Source organism: Oncorhynchus keta, chromosome 35, assembly GCF_023373465.1.
Source record: "Oncorhynchus keta strain PuntledgeMale-10-30-2019 chromosome 35, Oket_V2, whole genome shotgun sequence".
NCBI classification, from domain to species: domain Eukaryota; kingdom Metazoa; phylum Chordata; class Actinopteri; order Salmoniformes; family Salmonidae; genus Oncorhynchus; species Oncorhynchus keta.
This window is the reverse complement of record NC_068455.1, coordinates 37,606,156-37,626,997: the sequence shown is the minus strand read 5'-3', so window position 1 is coordinate 37,626,997 and position 20,842 is coordinate 37,606,156. Positions and strand designations below refer to the sequence as shown.

At 43.3% G+C, this 20,842-nt stretch overlaps 1 protein-coding gene across 4 annotated transcripts in view; it reads right to left on the bottom strand.

Annotated features, from left to right (window-relative positions):
* LOC118368468 (transcription regulator protein BACH2-like) overlaps positions 1 to 20,842 on the bottom strand; it is a 50,941-nt gene that overhangs the window by 10,724 nt on the left and 19,375 nt on the right. For 2 of the 4 annotated variants that reach the window (XM_035752589.2, XM_052496943.1), the window contains exon 2: positions 9,783 to 10,064. In XM_035752589.2, coding sequence (XP_035608482.1) covers positions 9,783 to 10,052 — 270 coding nt within the window. In that variant the 5' untranslated portion in view covers positions 10,053 to 10,064. Of the gene's footprint in view, positions 1 to 9,782; positions 10,065 to 10,318; positions 10,468 to 19,340; positions 19,660 to 20,842 lie in introns of those variants that run through there. The other 2 variants (XM_035752590.2, XM_035752591.2) reach the window with 2 other exon arrangements.

Below are 20,842 nucleotides of genomic sequence, written 5' to 3'. Positions count from 1 at the left end.
TACCCTTAATGTTACTACCATCCTTCCTAATAAAGGCAGGGAAAGAAAGAGGGAAAACTAAATGAGAGACAACGGAGAGAGCGAGAGAGAGGAAGAGATAGAGAGAGACACTACAAAGCAAAAAGGAGGCAAGGGAAAGGATGGATAGAGAGAAAATTACTGTGAGTGAGAAAAATAGAAAATTCACACTACAAAGGATAAAGGAGACGAGAGAGGGAGAGAGAGGATGTCTGGTGAGAAAGAAAAGAGAGAGATGTGGAAAATAAGCCATTCGGTCGCTTGAGCAAAAGCTGTCTGGCCGACCTCGCGGTTGTACATGACGAACCAAAGTATATATCAATTATCTTCAATAATAATGGTCCAATAATTGCACTATTTTAAAACCTGTAGTGAAACCTGTGCAGAAGTTCGGGATATGGTATGGGGTATGCAAGTACAAAGTGTGCATGCGCAAAACCACAAGTGGGCAGTTGATAACAATCCCAAACTCAATCTTCCTGGGCCCGTACAACGGGAAGATCCCCTACCCTAGACAGACCCCTCGATGTTACATCTCCCAGAGGCTGGACCATCAGGTCAGTGCCCAGAAGTGTTGGAGACGTGGAGACCCTGAGTCTCCAAGCATGTGCACCCTGTGTGCAAACGAGGCCCACGACTTCTTCATGTGTCCCCCAGTCTTATGTCTACAAATCAAATCAAATCAAATGGTATTGGTGACATACACACAGCAGATGTTAATGCGAGTGTAGCGAAATGCTTGTGTTTCTAGTTCCGACAGTGCAGTAAAATCATCAATCTAACAATTCCACAACAACTACCTAATACATACAAATCTGAGTAAAGGGATGGAATAAGAAAATGTACATATAAATGTATGGATGAGCTATGACAGAGTGGCATAGGCAAAACGCAATAGATGGTATAAAATACAGTATATACATATGCGATGAGTAATGCAATATATGTAAACATCATTATTAAAGTGGCATTAATAAAGTGACTAGTGATCCATTTGTTAAGAGTGGCCAATGATTTCAAGTCTGTATGTAGGCAGCAGCCTCTATGTGTTAGTGATGTCTGTTGGCCTTGAGATAGAAGCTGTTTTTCCGTCTCTCGGTCCCAGCTTTGACGCACCTGTACTGACCTGGCCGTCTGGATGGTAGCGGGGTGAACAGGCAGTGGCTCAGGTGATTGTTTTTGGCCTTCCTGTGACATCGGGTGCTGTTGTTGTCCTGGAGGGCAGGTAGTTTGTACCGGATGATGCGTTGTGCAGACTGCACCACCCTCTGGAGAGCCATGTGGTTGTAGGCGGTGAAGTTGCCGTACCAGGCGGTGATACAGCCCGACAGGATGCTCTCGATTGTGCATCTGTAAAGGTTTGTGAGGGTTTTAGCTGACGAGACAAATGTCTTCAGCCTCCTGAGGTACTGCATGTGTGGGTGGACCATTTCAGTTTGTCCGTGATGTGTAAGCTGAGGAATCTAAAACGTTCCATCTTCTCCACTGTTGTCCCGTCGATGTGGATAGCGGGGTGCTTCTTCTGCTGTTTCCTGCCGATCATCTCCTTTGTTTTGTTGACTTTGCGTGAGAGGTTGTTTTCCTGACACCACACTCCGAGTTCCCTCACCTCCTCCCTATTGGCTGTCTCGTCATTGTTAGTGATCAAGCCTACTACTGTTTTGTCGTCTGCAAACTTGATGATCGAGTTGGAGGAGTGCATGGCCATGCAGTCATGGGTGAACAGGGAGTACAGGAGGGGGCTGAGCACGTACCCTTGTGGGGCCCCAGTATTGAGGATCAGCAAAGTGGAGATGTTGTTTCCTACCTTCACCACCTGGGGGCGGCCCGTCAGGAAGTCCAATTGCACAGGGCAGGGTTGAGACCCAGGGCCTCAAGCTTAATGATGAGCTTGGAGGGTACTATGGTGTTAAATGCTGAGCTGTAGTCAATTAACAGCATTCTTACATAGGTATTCCTATCCAGATGGGATAGGGCAGTGTGCAGTGTGATGACGATTGCATCGTCTGTGGAACTATTGGGGCAATATGCATATTGCAGTGGGTCTAGGGTGACAGGTAAGGTGGAGGTGATATGATCCTTGACTAGTCTCTAAGCACTTTATGACAGAAGTGAGTGCTATGGGGCGATAGTCATTCAGTTCAGTTACCTTTGGAAAAATGGTGGCCATCTTCAAGCACTTGGGGACAGCAGACTGGGATAGCGAGCGATTGAATATGTCCGTAAACACACCAGCCAGCTGGTCTGCACATCCTCTAAGGACGCGGCTAGGGATGCCGTCTGGGCCGGTAGCCTTGTGAGGGTTAACCTGTTGTCTTACTCACATCGACCATGGAGAAGGAGAGCCCGCAGTCCTTGGTAGCGGGCCGCATCAGTGGCACTGTGTTATCCTCAAAGCGGGCAAAGAAGGTGTTTAGTTTATCTGGAAGCAAGACGTTGGTGTCCGTGATGTGGCTGGTTTTCTTTTTGTAGTCCATGATTGTCTGTAGACCCTGCCACATACGTCTCATGTCTAAGCCATTGAATTGCGACTCCACTTTGTCCCTATACTGACATTTCGCTTCTTTGATTGCCTTGCGGAGGGAATAACTACACTGTTTGTATCTGGCCATATTCCCGGTCATCTTTCCATTGGTAAATGCGGTAGTTTGCGCTTTCAGTTTTGCATGAATTCCACCATCTATCCACAGTTTCTGGTTATGGTAGGTTTTAATAGTCACAGTGGGTAGAACATATGCTATGCACTTCCTTATAAACTCACTCACCGAATCAGTGTATAAATTTATATTACATATCCCAGTCCTCGTGATTAAAACAATCTCGAAGCGTGGATTCCGATTGGTCAGACCAGCATTGAATGGTCCTTGTCACGGGTACATCCTGTTTGAGTTTCTGCCTATAGGAGGGGAGAAGCAAAATGGAGTCGTGGTCAGATTTGCCAAACAGAGGGTGGAGGAGGACCTTGTATGCATCACGGAAGTTAGAGAAACAGTGATCCAGTGTTTTGCCAGCCCAGGTACTACAATCAATATGCTGATAGAATTTAGGTAGCGGTGTTCTCAAATTTGCTTTGTTAAAATCCCCAGCTACAATAAATGCAGCCTCAGGATATATGGTTTCCAGTTTGCATATAGTCCAGCGGAGTTCCTTGAGGTCCGTCGTGGTATTGGCTTGAGGGGGATATACAGGGTTGTGACAATAACCGACAATAATTCTCTTAGGAGATAATATGGTCGGCATTTGATTGTAAGGAATTCTAGGTGAGGTGAACAGAAGGACTTGAGTTCCTTTATGTTGTTACAATTACACCATGAGTCGTTAATCATGAAACGTACACGCCCTTGTTCTTCCCGGAGAGATGTTTATTCCAGTTGGCGCAATGCACAAAGAATCCCGGTGGCTGTACAGACTCTGACAGCATGTCCCCAGAGAGCAATGTTTCCGTGAAACAGAGTATGTTACAATCCCGGATGCCTCTCTGGAAAGTAACCCTTGCCCTAATTTAATCTACCTTGTTATCTAGAGACTGGACATAGGCGAGCAATATACTTGGATGCGGTGGGGGGGGGTGAGCCTCCGAAGTCTGACCAGAAGGCTGCTCCATCTACCTCTTCTGTGGCAACTTTGTTTCGGGTTAGCCTCTGGAATCAGTTTGAATGCCTTAGGTTGTTCGAGCAAAGGATCCGCTTCGGGAAAGTCATATTCCTGGTCGTAGTGCTGGTAAGTTGACTTCGCTCTGATATCCAATAGTTCTTCCAGGCTGTTTGTAATAACACTTAAGATTTTCTGGGCTAACAATGTAAGAGATAATACATTAAAAAAACAAAATACTGCATAGTTTCCTAAGGCCTAGAAGCGAGGCGACCCTGTCTGTCGGCGCCATCTTGCTATTGTCCCCAATATAGCCCAGGGGAAGAGCCGGGAGAGGAGAGAGCGAGAGACAGGGCCACCGACCCCAACAGTGAGTTCCATTCCCCACACTACGACAGAGCGCGAGGTCACCACTACAGGTTCAAGCGCAGCTTAGAGGCAGATGCTAGTGAATGAGAGAGAAGCAGAGGGAGCTGAATCCAAAAGTTAGGGCGGCCAGATCTCAGAGGTGTAGGTGTAGAGGGAGCTGAAAGTGTAAACGAGAGTATCCAATCCCCAAGTCCAGCTGCAGTGAGAGTGAGGAAGAAGAGTCCTTTGAGGAGATGAGCGAGTCAGACTTTAGTATTAATTCTGCGACCCCCGAAAGAGAGAGAGAGAGAGAGAGAGAGATGACAATGAATCCCGTCCCCCCCATTCTCTCTGCTCCCTTCCCCGCCAGAGTTGGTTCCCCCCACCACTCAAGCAGGTTAAAAATAAAGATGAGAAACGAAGTCCCCAGTAGAAGGTAAGCAAATAATCTAAAAGAATACCAGACTTTGCAAACATTGATTATTTAATATTGGACTACTACTTTACACTTAAATATTAACTGGAACAGTCTTTTGAACAAACCTATCAAAAAAGTGATTTCTGATTAATTATATAGTGGTGAAGTGGCATAACGCAACCTGACCTGCAAAAACAAAATAATTTATTAACAATTCTACTCTGTGCACTACTGTCAAAACATTTCAGAGATAATGCCTGGGTGATTTCAGTACGACAGATAGTTATCAATATTAGTTATTTATTGTGTAGGCTGCTAAATGGTTTTATTTAACCTTAATTTATTTATTTTATTTAACCTTTATTTAACTAGGCTAGCCAGTTAACAACAAATTCTTATTTACAATGACGGGCTACCAAAAGGCAAAAGGCCTCCTGCTGGGGCGGGGGCCTGGGATTTAAAAAATTAATTAAATACAATATAAATATAGGACAAAACACACATCACAAAAGAGAGACAACACTACATAAAGAGAGAGCTAAGACAACAACATAGCAAGGCAGCAACACATGACAACACAGCATGGGTTGCAACACAACAACAACATGGTAGCAGCACAAAACACGGTACAAACTTTATTGGGTACAGACAACAGCACAAAGGGCAAGAAGGTAGAGACAACAATACATCACAAAAAGCAGCCACACCTGTCAGTAAGTGTGTCCATGATTGAGTCTTTGAATGAAGAGATTGAGATAAAACTGTCCAGTTTGAGTGTTTGCTCCAGCTCGTTCCAGTAGCTAGCTGCAGCGAACTGAAAAGAGAAGCGACCCAGGAATGTGTGTGCTTTGGGAACCTTTCACAGAATGTGACTGGCAGAATGGCTGTTGTATGTGGATGATGTGGGCTGCAGTAGATATCTCAGATAGAGGGAAGTGGGGCCTAAGAGGGTTTTATAAATAAGCATCAACCAGTGGGCATTGCGACGGGTATAGAGAGATGACCAGTTTACAGAGGAGTATAGGTGCAGTGATGTGTCCTATAAGGAGCATTGGTGGCAAATCTGACAGCCGAATGTTAAAGAACATCTAGCTGCTCGAGAGCACCTTTACCTGTCGATCTATAAATTACGTCTCCGTAATCTAGCATGGGTAGGATGGTCATCTGAATTAGGGTTAGTTGGGCAGCTGGGGCGAAAGAGGAGCAATTACAATAGTAGGAAATCAAGTCTAGATTTAACTTTAGCCTGCAGCTTTGTTATGTGCTGAGAGAAGGACAGTGCACCGTCTCGCCACACTCCCAAGTACTTGTATGAGGTGACTACCTCAAGCTCTAAACTCTCAGAGGTAGTAATAACACCTGTGGGAAGAGGGGCATTCTTCTTACCAAACCACATGACCATTGTTTTGGAGGTGTTCAGAACAAGGTTAAGGGTAGAGAAAGCTTGTTGGACATTAAGAATGCTTTGTGGTAGAGCATTTAACACAAAATCTGGGGAGGGGCCAGCTGAGTATAAACCCATCTCACCTGCATATAAATGGATTGGAGAGCTTCCTACTGCCTGAACTATGTTGTTGACGTAAATTTAGAAGAGCGTGCGGCCTAGGATTGAGCCTTGGGGTACTCCCTTGGTGACAGGCAGTGGCTGAGACAGCAGAATTTCTGACTTTCTACACTCCACTAGTTAGCAAACAAGGCCAAAGGCCCCTCAGAGACACCAATACTCCTTAGCTGGCCCACAAGAATGGAATGGTCTACCGTATCAAAATCCTTGGCCAAGTCTATAAAAATAGCAGCACAATATTGCTTAGAATCAAGTGCAATGGTGACATCATTGAGGACCTTTAAGGTTGCAGTGACACATCCATAACCTGACCGGAAAAAAGATTGCATACCTGAGAGAATACTATAGACATCAAGAAAGCCAGTCAGTTGATTATTGACAAGGTTTTCCAACACTTTTGATAAACAGGGTAAAATAGAAATAGGCCTATAACAGTTAGGATCAGCTTGATCTCCCCCTTTAAATAAATGACCCACCGTGGCTGCCTTCCAAGCAATGGGAACCTCCCCAGAAAGGAGAGACAGGTTAAAAAGGTCAGAGATAGGCTTGGCGATGAGAGGGGCAGCAACCTTAAAGAAGAAAGGGTCTGAACCATCTGACCTATATGTTTTTTTGGGGTCAAGTTTAAGGAGCTCCTTTAGCACCTCAGACTGAGTGACTGCCTGCAGGGAGAAACTTTGTAGCGGGGCAGGGGAAAAAGAGGGAGAAGCATCGGGGATAGTCACATTAGAAGGGGTGGGAAATGAGGAAATGTTGGACGGGCAAGAAGGCATGGCTGGGTCAAATAGGAATCCTGACTTAATGAAGTGGTGATTAAAGAGCTTAGCCATATGCTTGTTGTCAGTAACAACCACATCATCAACATTAAGAGACACGGGCAGCTGTGAGGAGGAGGGTTTATTCTACAGGTTTTTAACCGTTTTCCAGAACTTCTTGGGGTTAGACCTGCTCCTTAAACTAACTTTGGCCTTCCGGATAGCCTGAGTGCACTTATTTCTCATTTGCCTGAACGATAGTCAGTCAGCCTGAGTATGCGTGTGCTGGGTCTTTCAACAAATGCAATTATTGAGGTGGAGTAACTCTGCTGTAACGAATGCGCTGAGAGTCAGGAAGCAAGTTCAGGGAGTGTTTAAATAAATAAAATAAACACGAAACGCAAACAACGCACCGACATGAAAACAGAGTCAATAACACCTGAGGAAAGAACCAAGGGGTGTGACAAATATAGGTAATATAATCAAGGAGGTGATGGAGTCCAGGTGAGTGTCATGAGGCGCAGGCAAGCGAGACGATGGTGATAGGTGTGCGGGATAATCAGTAGCCTGATGACCAAGAGGCTGGAGAGGGAGTATACGTGACATCTGCAAGATCATGGTCGAACCGGGGGATGAACCTGTTTTTAATTCAAATTTTCTTTATGGGGGCGTGTCTGTGAACAATACCACTGAAAATATCAAAAAAGAAGGTTCAAGCGTCTTCGACGGAGGGGGGTCAAGCTGATTCTATACCATTTAACATAGGCCAGTTCATGAAGGAAGGCTTGCTCATTATTTATTTTTTTAGCAATCGTCTATGACTAATCAGGACAGGTTGTTTCACTGAGCAGCCATTACGAACACAGGCTGTAAAACAGTGATCACTACAAAAAACAACAAACTGATACCTATCAGGATTATTTGTGAGGATAACTTCGGGGAGAGTAGCCTTTTCTGGGTGTTTGGTGTCATACCTTGCGGGATTGGTAATAATTTAAGAAAGATTTAGGTCTGGGTGTTTGGTGTCATACCTTGCGGGATTGGTAATAATTTAAGAAAGATTTAGGGAGTCCCATTGCTTCAGGACTTGGTCAGGTGGTTTAAACATGTCCCAATTTAAGTCAACAAGCAGGACAAATTCAGACTTAGTGTAAGGGGTCAGGAGAGAGCTTAGGGCAGGTAGGGTACAAGCTGATGGAGGACGATGGCACCCAGCAACAGTCAACAAAGAGCTATTTGAAAGTTTAATGCTTAAAACCAGCAAATCAAATTGTTTGGGGACTGAAGGTGATCCTTGGTAAATATTGCCACTCCCCCACCTTTGGAAGATCTGTCTTGCCGAAAAAGGTTATAACCAGAAAAGTTAACATCAGTTTTCAAAACACTCTTCCTTAACCATGTCTCAGTAATGACCAACACATCTGAATTGGAGCTGTGAATCCACACTTTCAATTGATCCATTTTAGGTAACGTGCAGAAAACCCAGGCTTTTATGAGAGCAGAAATCAGTGAAGCAGATATCAGAGCACAAGTCAGAATTGGGGCTAGCAACAGTAGATGTACATCCACATTTCCAGATATCATCAACAGTAATACAATCAAGGCACGGCAGAGGACAGGGATAGATCTGCAGTGCTAATTTATGACATCTGAATGTGCCTCAGATGGCAACAAGTTCCTATTGTACAGCAATTTCATCAGCTAACATGTTCACAAAGAAGGTGAGAGGTGGTTAGAATAGGATGGGAGGCCAATTAGGCAGGTCAGTTTAGAACAATGAGTGCCAGAGTTAGGAATTGTGTGTGCTGTGTGTTTGTGTGTTGCGTGTGTGCACATGTTAATTTGCATGTGTGCATATATGGACCTGTGTGTCAACATTTTAATTGTATGACTTAATTTGCCCTCTTTCCTTTGAAAACAATGACCAGTGCGTGCTGCAGTAAAGTGGAGTTGTTTTGTCAAAAGTTAACTGTGTCCTATGCCTAATTGTCATGATGAAGAGAATTTAGAAAACCTTTAAGTGAAATACTATAGAAGTAAAGAAATAGAGGATCTAATGAGAATGATCGTGTTTGATGTATGTATAAATCCCAAGTCAAGGTGTCTTCGATATTTACGTGGATTACTTTACTAAAGAAGTATGGTGGAGAATATTATGCATTGACATTACTTAACAAATATTCTGGACAATAACATGCATTATGAACAGTACAATGTGGAAGACAAGATGTCTATGAGACTATAAAACAACATTATTGTTCAAACACTATTTATTTATTTTACAAACCAAAATTAAACTAAAAACAAGAAGAAGAAAAATCTCTGTGGAAACTATTACATCTGTAAACCGTGCTATGTAATTATGAACTTAAATGTATTGATGTGAATGTTGATTTGTATTCAGGTGAATTATTTATGATTGCAACATGTGTAAAAACTTGAATAAAGATATATATTTTTTAAACAAACCAAAACTGAAATAAGCCATGCTTTCTAGTCATTAGAGGATGGATTTTGACATGTGAAGTGGTTCAGTCGTTGATAGTGATTACTGTATGAGGTAGAGTCAAATAGATAATCAAATTGACAGATCTAGGACATTATATGCTAATGGAAGCCACTGGGATGTGGGTCGGGGCTGTTCCGCCCGCAATTAGATATAGCGGCGGAAAGATAACGTATCACTGATTCCAAAAAATTCACACAGGGTTTTCAGGAATCCTTCCAACACTAGGTAAACAAGCTATTGGAATGCTTCAGTGTGACACCTGAGCAAGCTACTCGGCCGCCTCCCTGTCTCTATCTGACTCTCTCTCTCTCTCTGACTCACACAGACACAAAAGATCATGAATTTTGAGTACTCAATAAGCCTAGATTCTCTCTCTCTCTCTCTCTCTCTCTCTCTCTCTTGACTGACACTTCCTTTTTACCACTCTATTGCAGGTATCTGAATGTAATGGAAGGGCAGTGTAATAATACATTGTAACAGTATAAAACGGCCACGCCCAAGTCTTTCAAGTCAAGTTATTAGCGCTTTCTAAGGGCTGTTAGACATACATATACATGTACATGATTGGTCATTACCCACCTTGTCAGACAGGCTGATGATTGGCTCCTGCTCGGGGTGTGTGTGTCCCAGCAGCACCTGTAGGAAGTATCTGCTGCTGGCTGCCAGGACGGCCCTGTGGGCCCTGATCTCCGTCCCCTCCACCACCACCGTCACATCACACAGGATGTCCTGCCGCCGCTGGTCCTCCAGACTCAGCAGCACGTTGGCACAGTGCACCGTCGACTCATACACGTACATGGGAGCATCCCCGGACCTGACGTGGGCATGAGCCCCCTCATCCGCAGACATCCTGCTCACGTCCTGCAGAGAACACAACACACAGACAAGATGTTTGTTGGATACACAGTCAATGGACCCAAAGGATGCAAAGGACCTCATTTCTCGGAGGTTTCTTTTTTTCTTTCTTTCTTCTACAAATATGGAGAACAGAAAACGCTGTCTCTCTCCTCCATACACGTACAAACGTGCCCACGTGCATGCACGCACAAGCGCACAAACTTTCATTCTGTTCAGGTGTTCAGTTAGACGGGGGACATACCACAGTAATGACATACCTCAAATGTGTTTTTATCACCTCTTCGCCACTAGCTTCAACAGAAAATCCTGGATTCAACACCTCTGCAAGACAAACCTGACATACATCCCGTGATTTTCCTAATAGGATACACATGTCGTCTCTGGACTAGTCTCTCTTGACCCACATTCATAGCTCAGACGGTCATGGCGATTTGAGATTACTAGCCTACAGCACAAACAGCATTATCTTGTTGTGCTGATACCTAGGAAAGGACAGCGATGACATTAGTTAAGGGCTCTTAGCGCCCTACAGACAACAATGATTGAGCGTTAAATGTAAAAATTAAAATAAAATGTAAAGCACATTGGAAATCATATGATGTGACAATAAAAGCATCGAAAATAAATACGTTATGTGCAGGAAGTCTAAGGGAGCGTCACTCAGTATGGTTCCACATTGATTCAAAGTGGTTCAATGCGGAGGCATTTTTCATTGTGCTCATCTCAACACTGGAGCACTTAAAGCTCCTGCAGCCCTACAGACAGCTGAGGCTGCAGTCTGTCTATTTGAGCCCAGGAGTGTGTGGTGTGTGTGTGGACTCATCATGCTTGGAGGGGTTTCTTTCTGCTGAGTCACAGTGTTTTAATGTGCAGAGCCTGGAGCCAGGGGCCTGCTGCAGAGGAACAGACTCCAGGGGGGGAATCTTCTCCGAATTCTAAATCGTCTACTATTTGCCCTCAGGTTACCTTTATGACTAGGGGAGAAAAGGCTCACAGTAGCATCATAATATTCCCTTTCTTTGTAGCTCGATAAATAAACGGTGATGCTTGCAAACACTGTTAATAAGCCACGTTGGTGTCCCTCTCCTCATAATATTTTAGTTATTACAGAATATACATTGATGTTTTCCCCCTTGTCAAAATACTGTATTTTTCTAGAGCCGTGTTGACTAGTACTATTACAGTAATACGCGTGATGCCATTAATTGGTCTTGATTGAACAGATTGATTGCCCTAGTCCATAGATGATTTCATTCGTAGTCTCTGTGAGCTAAGCAGGCCAGCAGTAGAACAGAACCATGTTCTCTTTTTAACGGTTTGAACAATGTAGAGGACAAAACAACAAGGAGGACAAAAACAAGGATGACAAAACAACAAGGAGGACAAAACAACAAGGAGGACAAAACAACAAGGAGGACAAAAACAAGGATGACAAAACAACAAGGAGGACAAAACAACAAGGAGGACAAAACAACAAGGAGGACAAAAACAAAGAGGACAAAACAACAAGGAGGACAAAAACAAAGAGGACAAAACAACAAGGAGGACAAAAACAAAGAGGACAAAACAACAAGGAGGACAAAACAACAAGGAGGACAAAACAACAAGGATGACAAAAACAACAAAGAGGACAAAACAACAAGGAGGACAAAAACAACAAGGAGGACAAAACAACAAGGAGGACAAAACAACAAGGAGGACAAAACAACAAGGAGGACAAAAACAACAAGGAGGACAAAACAACAAGGATGACAAAAACAACAAAGAGGACAAAACAACAAGGAGGACAAAAACAACAAGGAGGACAAAACAACAAGGAGGACAAAAACAAAGAGGACAAAACAACAAGGAGGACAAAAACAACAAGGAGGACAAAACAACAAGGAGGACAAAACAACAAGGATGACAAAAACAACAAAGAGGACAAAACAACAAGGAGGACAAAAACAACAAGGAGGACAAAACAACAAGGAGGACAAAAACAAAGAGGACAAAACAACAAGGAGGACAAAAACAACAAGGAGGACAAAACAACAAGGAGGACAAAAACAAAGAGGACAAAACAACAAGGAGGACAAAAACAAAGAGGACAAAACAACAAGGAGGACAAAACAACAAGGAGGACAAAAACAAGGAGGACAGAAACAGACAAAGAGCTTGTTCCCTTTCCATGGCCTAATCTTCCACACCTTCCATCTCTCTCTGCTGCATCTACAGGACAACCACAACCTTCCCTCGTTATCTTTAATACACCGATATGTCTATGGAAATGAGCCATAACTTCAAACCAGTGTCAATACACTTACAATACCTTGCGAATTAGACTAGCAACCACATGACATACCTTTGTAAATTAGACGAGCTATCGTTCTTATGTTTGACACTTGATCTTCAAAGTCCAATTCATTAACTCACCAATAACACCAGATGAATATTTAAAAAAACAGTCTGTTTCTGTAAACAAGCCGTTGCAGGTCGTTTCATCATGTTGTCTGTTGTGTGTGGATGACATATTTCGACATCATATTTGTCTGCCAGACAGACAGCTTCTAGACAGACAAGCAGCTAACTGTATAATCATTACTCCAGGCTTCTGGGAGTCCAACTGTTAATGCTTGACGAGAGCCAGGGGAGGAGAGCATATCCCCCTGCTTACCCCTCCTTCTCATCCCTTCTCGTTCCACTTTCAGCATGTCACAGTTCTGGGATCATATTGGAAATAATTGAGTTTTGACTGGTTCAGACTGAGGGTAGAGCTAGTTGGGTGAAACAAACAGGACGTGAATTGAGGTTGGCGGGGTATACACAGTATAGAAAGTGCTGTAGGACTGTTTTGCCTTGTTGTGCCCGTAGGTGACTACATTGTGATAGGCTACAGTGTACACGGAGGTTGCGTAGGCAAAATCAGACATCAACTCAGAGATAAATATCAGTTGTCATTTTAGAGTGCAACAGACTAACAAAGAGGAAGAGAATTCGTCTTTCAGAATGAAATAATCAGCTGGTGATACAACACTATTATTATGAGCAACGACTCATGAGGAGTGTGTGTGTATGTGCATGTGTGTGTGTGAGTGTGACATTATAAAGGCAATAAACAAACACATTAACAAAGGGCACAGTGGGAGGGTCTCCCTAAGTCTCCTTTGTAGATGACTTTATGAAGCTGTACAGTATCAGTGACAAACAATTAACAATTAAATATTGAACAGCTCCTCTGGGTCTCACTGTCTCTGCCTTCTGTTCAAATGAACAAGCTCAGCACTAGATAGCACAGCTGTGATAGGCACTTACCTAACTTCATTGTTGAAGTATAAAAAACATTAGTTACCAAACCCGTTCACAGTGTTGGTTAACTCCTGAGCTTCCTCGGGTGTCCACCGAATTAAGTAAATTAAGTTTTAACGCACCTCACTGATGGAACGATTTACAAAACTCATTACAATTGCCACTAGGGCAAACTAAAGTATTGATTGAGGTCCTTGTAGCTGAGAAATGTCATTGCTTTTCTTATAAAATTGTACATTGTATTGATCGGTGTTTTGTTGGATGGGCTATTTGCAGATGGGCTATGTACAGTACAGCTGCAGAGATCGGTAAGCTGCTCAGATAGCTGATGCTTAAAGTTAGTGAGGGAGATATAAGTCTCCAACTTCAGCGATTTTTGCAATTCATTCCAGTCATTGGCAGCAGAGAACTGGAAGGAAAGGCGGCCAAAGGGGGTGTTGGCTTTGGGGACGACCAGTGAGATATACCTGCTGGAGCGTGTGCTATGGTGTTATGTCGTTATGGTGACCTGTGATCTGAGATAAGTGGGAGCTTTATCTAGCAAAGACTTAGAGATGACCTGGAGTCAGTGGGTCTGGGGACGAATATGTAGCGAGGGCCAGCCGACGAGAGCACACAGGTCGCAGTGGTGGGGAGTATATGGGGCTTTGGTGACAAAACGGATGGCACTGTGATAGACTGCATCCAGTTTGCTGAGTATAGTGTTGGAGACTATTTTGTAAATGACATCGCCGAAGTCTAGGATTGGTAGGATAGTCCGTTTTACGAGGGTATGTTTGGCAGTGTGAGTGGAGGAGGCTTTGTGATGAAATAGGACGTTGATTCTAGATTTAATTTTGGATTGGAGATGCTTAATATGAGCCTGGAAGGAGAGTTTACAGTCTAACCAGATACCTAGATATTTGAGGTTGTCCACATATTCTAAGTCAGAACTGTCCAGAGTAGTGATGCTAGTCGGGCGGGCATGTGCGGGCAGCGATCGGTTGAAGAGCATGCATTTAGTTTTACATTTAAGCGTTGAAGAGCAGTTGGAGGCCACGGAAGGAGTGTTGTATGGCATTGAAGCTTGTTTGGAGGTTTGTTAACACAGTATCCAAAGAAGGGCCAGATGTATACATAATGGTGTTGTCTGAGTAGAGGTGGATCAAGGAATCACCAGCAGCAAGAGCGACATCATTGATACAGTGCCTTGCGAAAGTATTCAGCCCCCTTGAACTTTGCGACCTTTTGCCACATTTCAGGCTTCAAACATAAAGATATAAAACTGTATATTTTTGTGAAGAATCAACAACAAGTGGGACACAATCATGAAGTGGAACGACATTTATTGGATATTTCAAACTTTTTTAACAAATCAAAAACTGAAAAATTGGGCGTGCAAAATTATTCAGCCCCTTTACTTTCAGTGCAGCAAACTCTCTCCAGAAGTTCAGCGAGGATCTCTGAATGATCCAATGTTGACCTAAATGACTAATGATGATAAATACAATCCACCTGTGTGTAATCAAGTCTCCGTATAAATGCACCTGCACTGTGATAGTCTCAGAGGTCCGTTAAAAGCGCAGAGAGCATCGTGAAGAACAAGGAACACACCAGGCAGGTCCGAGATACTGTTGTGAAGAAGTTTAAAGCCGGATTTGGATACAAAAAGATTTCCAAAGCTTTAAACATCCCAAGGAGCACTGTGCAAGCGATAATATTGAAATGGAAGGAGTATCAGACCACTGCAAATCTACCAAGAACTGGCCGTCCTTCTAAACTTTCAGATCATACAAGGAGAAGACTGATCAGAGATGCAGCCAAGAGGCCCATGATCACTCTGGATGAACTGCAGAGATCTACAGCTGAGGTGGGAGACTGTGTCCATAGGACAACAATCAGTCGTATATTGCACAAATCTGGCCTTTATGGAAGAGTGTCAAGAAGAAAGCCATTTCTTAAAGATATCCATAAAAAGTGTTGTTTAAAGTTTGCCACAAGCCACCTGGGAGACACACCAAACATGTGGAAGAAGGTGCTCTGGTCAGATGAAACCAAAATTGAACTTTTTGGCAACAATGCAAAACGTTATGTTTGGCGTAAAAGCAGCACCCTGAACACACCATCCCCACTGTCAAACATGGTGGTGGCAGCATCATGGTTTGGGCCTGCTTTTCTTCAGCAGGGACAGGGAAGATGGTTCAAATTGATGGGAAGATGGATGGAGCCAAATACAGGACCATTCTGGAAGAAAACCTGATGGAGTCTGCAAAAGACCTGAGCCTGGGAAAGAGATTTGTCTTCCAACAAGACAATGATCCAAAACATAAAGCAAAATCTACAATGGAATGGTTAAAAAATAAACATATCCAGGTGTTAGAATGGCCAAGTCAAAGTCCAGACCTGAATCCAATCGAGAATCTGTGGAAAGAACTGAAAACTGCTGTTCACAAATGCTCTCCATCCAACCTCACTGAGCTCGAGCTGTTTTGCAAGGAGGAATGGGAAAACATTTCAGTCTCTCGATGTGCAAAACTGATAGAGACATACCCCAAGCGACTTACAGCTGTAATCGCAGCAAAAGGTGGCACTACAAAGTATTAACTTAAGGGGGCTGAACAATTTTGCACGCCCAAATTTTCAGTTTTTGATTTGTTAAAAAGTTTGAAATATCCAATAAATGTACATTTTTACAATAAATGTCGTTCCACTTCATGATTGTGTCCCACTTGTTGTTGATTCTTCACAAAAAAATACAGTTTTATATCTTTATGTTTGAAGCCTGAAATGTGGCAAAAGGGGGCTGAATACAGTGCAAGGCACTGTATATACAGAGAAAAGAGTCGGCCCGAGAATTGAACCCTATGGTACCCCCATAGAGACTGACAGAGGTCCAGACAACAGGCCCTCCGATTTAACACACTGAACTCTATCTGAGAAGTAGTTGGTGAACCAGGCGAGGCAGTCATTTGAGAAAGGCTGTTGAGTCTGCCGATAAGAATACGGTGATTGACAGAGTCGAAAGCCTTGGCCAGGTCGATGAAGACGGCTGCACAGTACTGTTTTTTATCGATGGAGGTTATGATATCATTTAGTACCTTGAGCGTTTCTGAAGTGCACCCATGACCGGCTCGGAAACCGGATTGCACAGCGAAGAAGGTACGGTAGGGTTCGAAATGGTCAGTGATCTGTTTGTTAACTTGGCTTTCGAAGACTTTAGAAAGGCAGGGTAGGATAGATATAGGTATGTAACAGTTTGGGTCTAGAGTGTCACCCCCTTTGAAGAGGGGGATGACCGCGGCAGCTTTCCAATCTTTAGGAATCTCAGACGATACAAAAGAGAGTAATAGGGGCTGCAACAATGGCAACGGATACTTTTAGAAAGAGAGGGTCCAGATTGTCTAGCCCAGTTGATGTAATCTATCACAAGACATTTAGTGGCCCTTTTGGGTCCTTCAGATTATCACAGGTGTCTGTAATTATCTCTGGCCCTCTGTGTGGCCTTATCACATTAAATGATTAAAAAATAATATAAAAATATCACAAATTTAATGACAAAGCTGTTAAACATTATCCTAAATATGAACCATAAACTTAGTGAATACCATTGGTATTTAATCAAATCAAATTTTATTTGTCACATACAAATTAATTAGCAGATGTTAATGCAAGTGTAGCAAAATGCTTGTGCTTCTAGTTCCGACCATGCAGTAATATCTAACAAGTCATCTAACAATTTCACAATATGAGGGTTTCAGCATTAAATATCCTTTAAAAAATGTTTTACACACTTTTATTTATTTTACTATGTCAATATGTATTTGTTGTCAATGTTTTGGCATCAAAATGGTGAGAGTTGTGAAAAAAGTCAATAGTTGAAAGAGTTGCAAAATAATTCCATTGTTGATGTTTTTTTATTAATTAGGCTATTTTCTCTTGAACCATGTGGTCTATCTACTAGAAACTCGTGGACAATATAGACACTGATAAAAAAATGAATACTATATATGAATATATATTTTAAAAGTTATTCAAGTATAAATTACCAAAGTTATGATAGATTGCCATAGATTTTCTGCTAATTAGCAAAATTAGTGAAGATTCCAGTAATTTTAGTAAATTACCAGTGGCTTTGCAACCCTACCCATAGTACCAAATCAAAAGAAGAAATAAAATACAGTTTTTACAGTGCATTTATTTTTCTAGGATAACTTACAAAACAAATTTTATTATATATTATCCCTGTTTCGACCTGGAGTTTCCACAGGGAATACACATAAACTTTTGAGTAATTTAGTGCAATATTATAACATGGCATTTGTAGTTTAAAGTGAGGCTAGCCTATATTCAATCCATTTGCATCTATCAAAACACATCTAAGGCTGCCCCCTGAGTGAGAAGGAGGAAGAAAACAACCTTGTGATCGAAAGTAAACCAGCAGGATTATCAGCAACTAGCTGTGAATTATTTAGCACAGAGCACAGAGAGTGGGGCCCCAGTCTTCCTCTGGGCTGGCAGAGAAATATTAATTAACAAACAGTAATAATTCAGGGCTTCCCACTTGAAGGCCGATGTTGGTGGTGATGTACAGTACACTATACACCACTGACAACTGCTATGCCCTACTTCCCTCCACCCTGTGTTCTTCCTGCCCTGATTATGTCTTATTTTCAACTCACGACAATGTGTGCGTGTATGTGTGTGGCGTGTGTGTGTGTGGCGTGTGTGTGTGTGGCGTGTGTGTGCGTTGGGAGTGTGTGTAAGAGAGAATAATAAAAGGAAGGTGATGAAAGTGGGTTTTGCGTGAGGTTGACCTCGACCAAAACACACAAAGCCAAGCTCGACGGCAGTGTGTGAAATCAATAAAACAATGTCAGACTTCTTTCGTTCCAACACATATTGGGGAAGAGAATATAAACACATTTGTTTTTATAATTAGTCATCAAAAGGGGCATTAGGTGAAACATCATAAGACCAAAGCAAAAGGAATTGGGCAACAGGGTCCATTACCAGGGGCCTTCCCCTGAGGGCTGCTGGGACGGAAATGCACCAGTCACATCATCATCTGCGTTTAACAAAACCTCTTTGTTCTAGAATCAGGGTTAGGAGATCTCACTTTCAGAAGGTCAGTGAAACCCATGACATACAGTATGTCATCTGAGGTCATACCTAACACTGTTTGTGCGAGTCTCAATCTTCTTTACGGCTAAGTCACCCAGGCATTGTGAAGTGAAAATGGATTTACTGCAAACGAGCTCCCCACTGGCCCTCCAGACAGGAAAATGGCATATTCAAGGGTTACTCGAGACACAACTGAAGGGCGAGTCGACCTGTGCACAGCCAGCCTGTTTAATAAAGGGCCTGTTTCAGTTCAGATGAACTAGGTTAGAGCACACTGCATCTGAAATTCATTCATCACGGAGAGGAGAGATCCTTCATTATGAGTAGTTCATGATTTAACTACAGAATAGAGAGAAAGAACCAGCGAGAGAAAGGAAAAAGAGGGAGACTGTGTGTGTGTGTGTGTGTGTGTGTGTGTGTGTGTGTGTGTGTGTGTGTGTGTGTGTGTGTGTGTGTGTGTGTGTGTGTGTGTGTGTGTGTGTGTGTGTGTGTGTGTGTGTGTGTGTGTGTGTGTGCAGTAGTAGTAGTGGTGTAACTTAGAATCTACTCCCCTCGAGACGCTGACATGATACATTGAACTTTGGCTCCCATCTCTGGCCATTGACTATCAATAGTCACTTTCACCTTGCTCGCTACCTCAGCACACAGACATGCACACGCATACATTTTCTGAGGGAAAGTCATGCACAAACAATGGACCCACAATGTGGGTCACAAACTTAGTCAGCCCAAGATAGCTGGGTCTCCACTCCACAGCTGTATTCGACTAAGGTTGCACACATTATTTCTCCCCAAAAACAACTTCTTTGTAATGGTGGACACTCCATGAAAGGACAACACACTCACTAAAGAGTTATCATCCACCACAACCATGAGTCATGCAGTGCATACCTCAGAAACCTTTACAGAGCAATGGCGTAATGTCTCTCTTTAGTCCATGTCAGGGTCAGTGACTCCAGTTAAATGCACCCTAGGCCTAGTAAACCCTTTCTCTCAGTGGGCCAGAGCAGATATTCCCCATAGGTAACAGCAGAAATGCATGGTGGTGGTGGAGAAAAGCAGTCTGTCCATGCTAGCCAGCCAGTCAGTGGGGAGCGCGGTCACGTCGTAGTAGCCTGGAGAGTATTTTGGGCGTGTGGTGGTAACTAAACTAAAGTGAACTAAGCGGAGGGAGCAGGAGGAGTGAATCATGACTTCCCACAGCTCAGCGCTTTGTTGGTCGGAGCCCAGCCAGCCCAGGGTGAGTCACCACCACAGCCCAGTTTAGAATGGTAACACACAGCTTAGAGCTAGCTGAGCGGCCATGTGACAGAAACGTACACTGTTGCTCTGGCCAGGAATAACCCCCAGCAGTCAGTCAGTGTGTGTAGAGAACTAACACGGCTGCCCAGCATTCATTCATGGTCAAACATGGACAGGCTGTTGAATGGATGAGTGTGTGTATATATGTGTGTGTTCGTGTGTGTGTGCGTGTGTGCGCACGTGTGTGTGTGTGTGTGTGGGGGGGGGGTCTGCATGGCTGCTTAATGCTTGACAATAGCCATGTCAGTACAAACAGATCATTCTCAGAATGTATCAGTAACCACACAAGGATTTCAGTTGAAAAATTCCTCAAACAGAGAAAACATGAAAAACATCTCAGATTCAACGGTTCCTAAAACATCAGAGTGGCTTAAATGACCAAAGTGATCCAGGAGTGATTGTAAAGGCTTTGTGTGAACCCTAAGAACTACATGTCTCCTCGGGGTCTGTATCAAGGCTGACCCCCTGCCATGTGATACCCCCTGGTGGTAATTTGGCAGCAGCCTCAGCGCCCGCCATACCGCCTCCGACCATTAACGACAGGCTGGATCCTCAGACACAGAGGCCTGATTAGTAGAAAGAGAGCGAGAAAGCTGGTGCGGGCGGCAAACCAGGAGAACTGTGGCTGATCACGTTTCACCCCAGAGCTGGGTGACGACCTCACAACAGCCGGTGTGTGTGTGTGTGTGTGTGTGTGTGTGTGTGTGTGTGTGTGGGAGAGAAAGATGAGCGAAAGAGAAAGGGGGTGAGGAAGTGGGGGAATGTAACTTACAAATATGAAAACGTCAAACACCAAATATTTGTCATCCCCCCCCCAAAATGATTGAAATGCCATCAGGGGTCCACTCATATCTGCAACGTCCTGTGGTTAACAAGCTCAAAACAGTACAGGTCAGGAACAACAGTGACATGCTTTCACAGTGTATCACGCCTCCATAGTATAGCATTCCTTTTCAGATCAAGTGGAAATAGTCTGGGGGAGGAAATGTGGTTTGGAGCCATGATACCTTAATGTCAATGTGAGGGAGGACCTAGCGAAATATCACAGCAGTGAAAGTCAGGAGGATATGAATGACCAAAATTGTGACGGA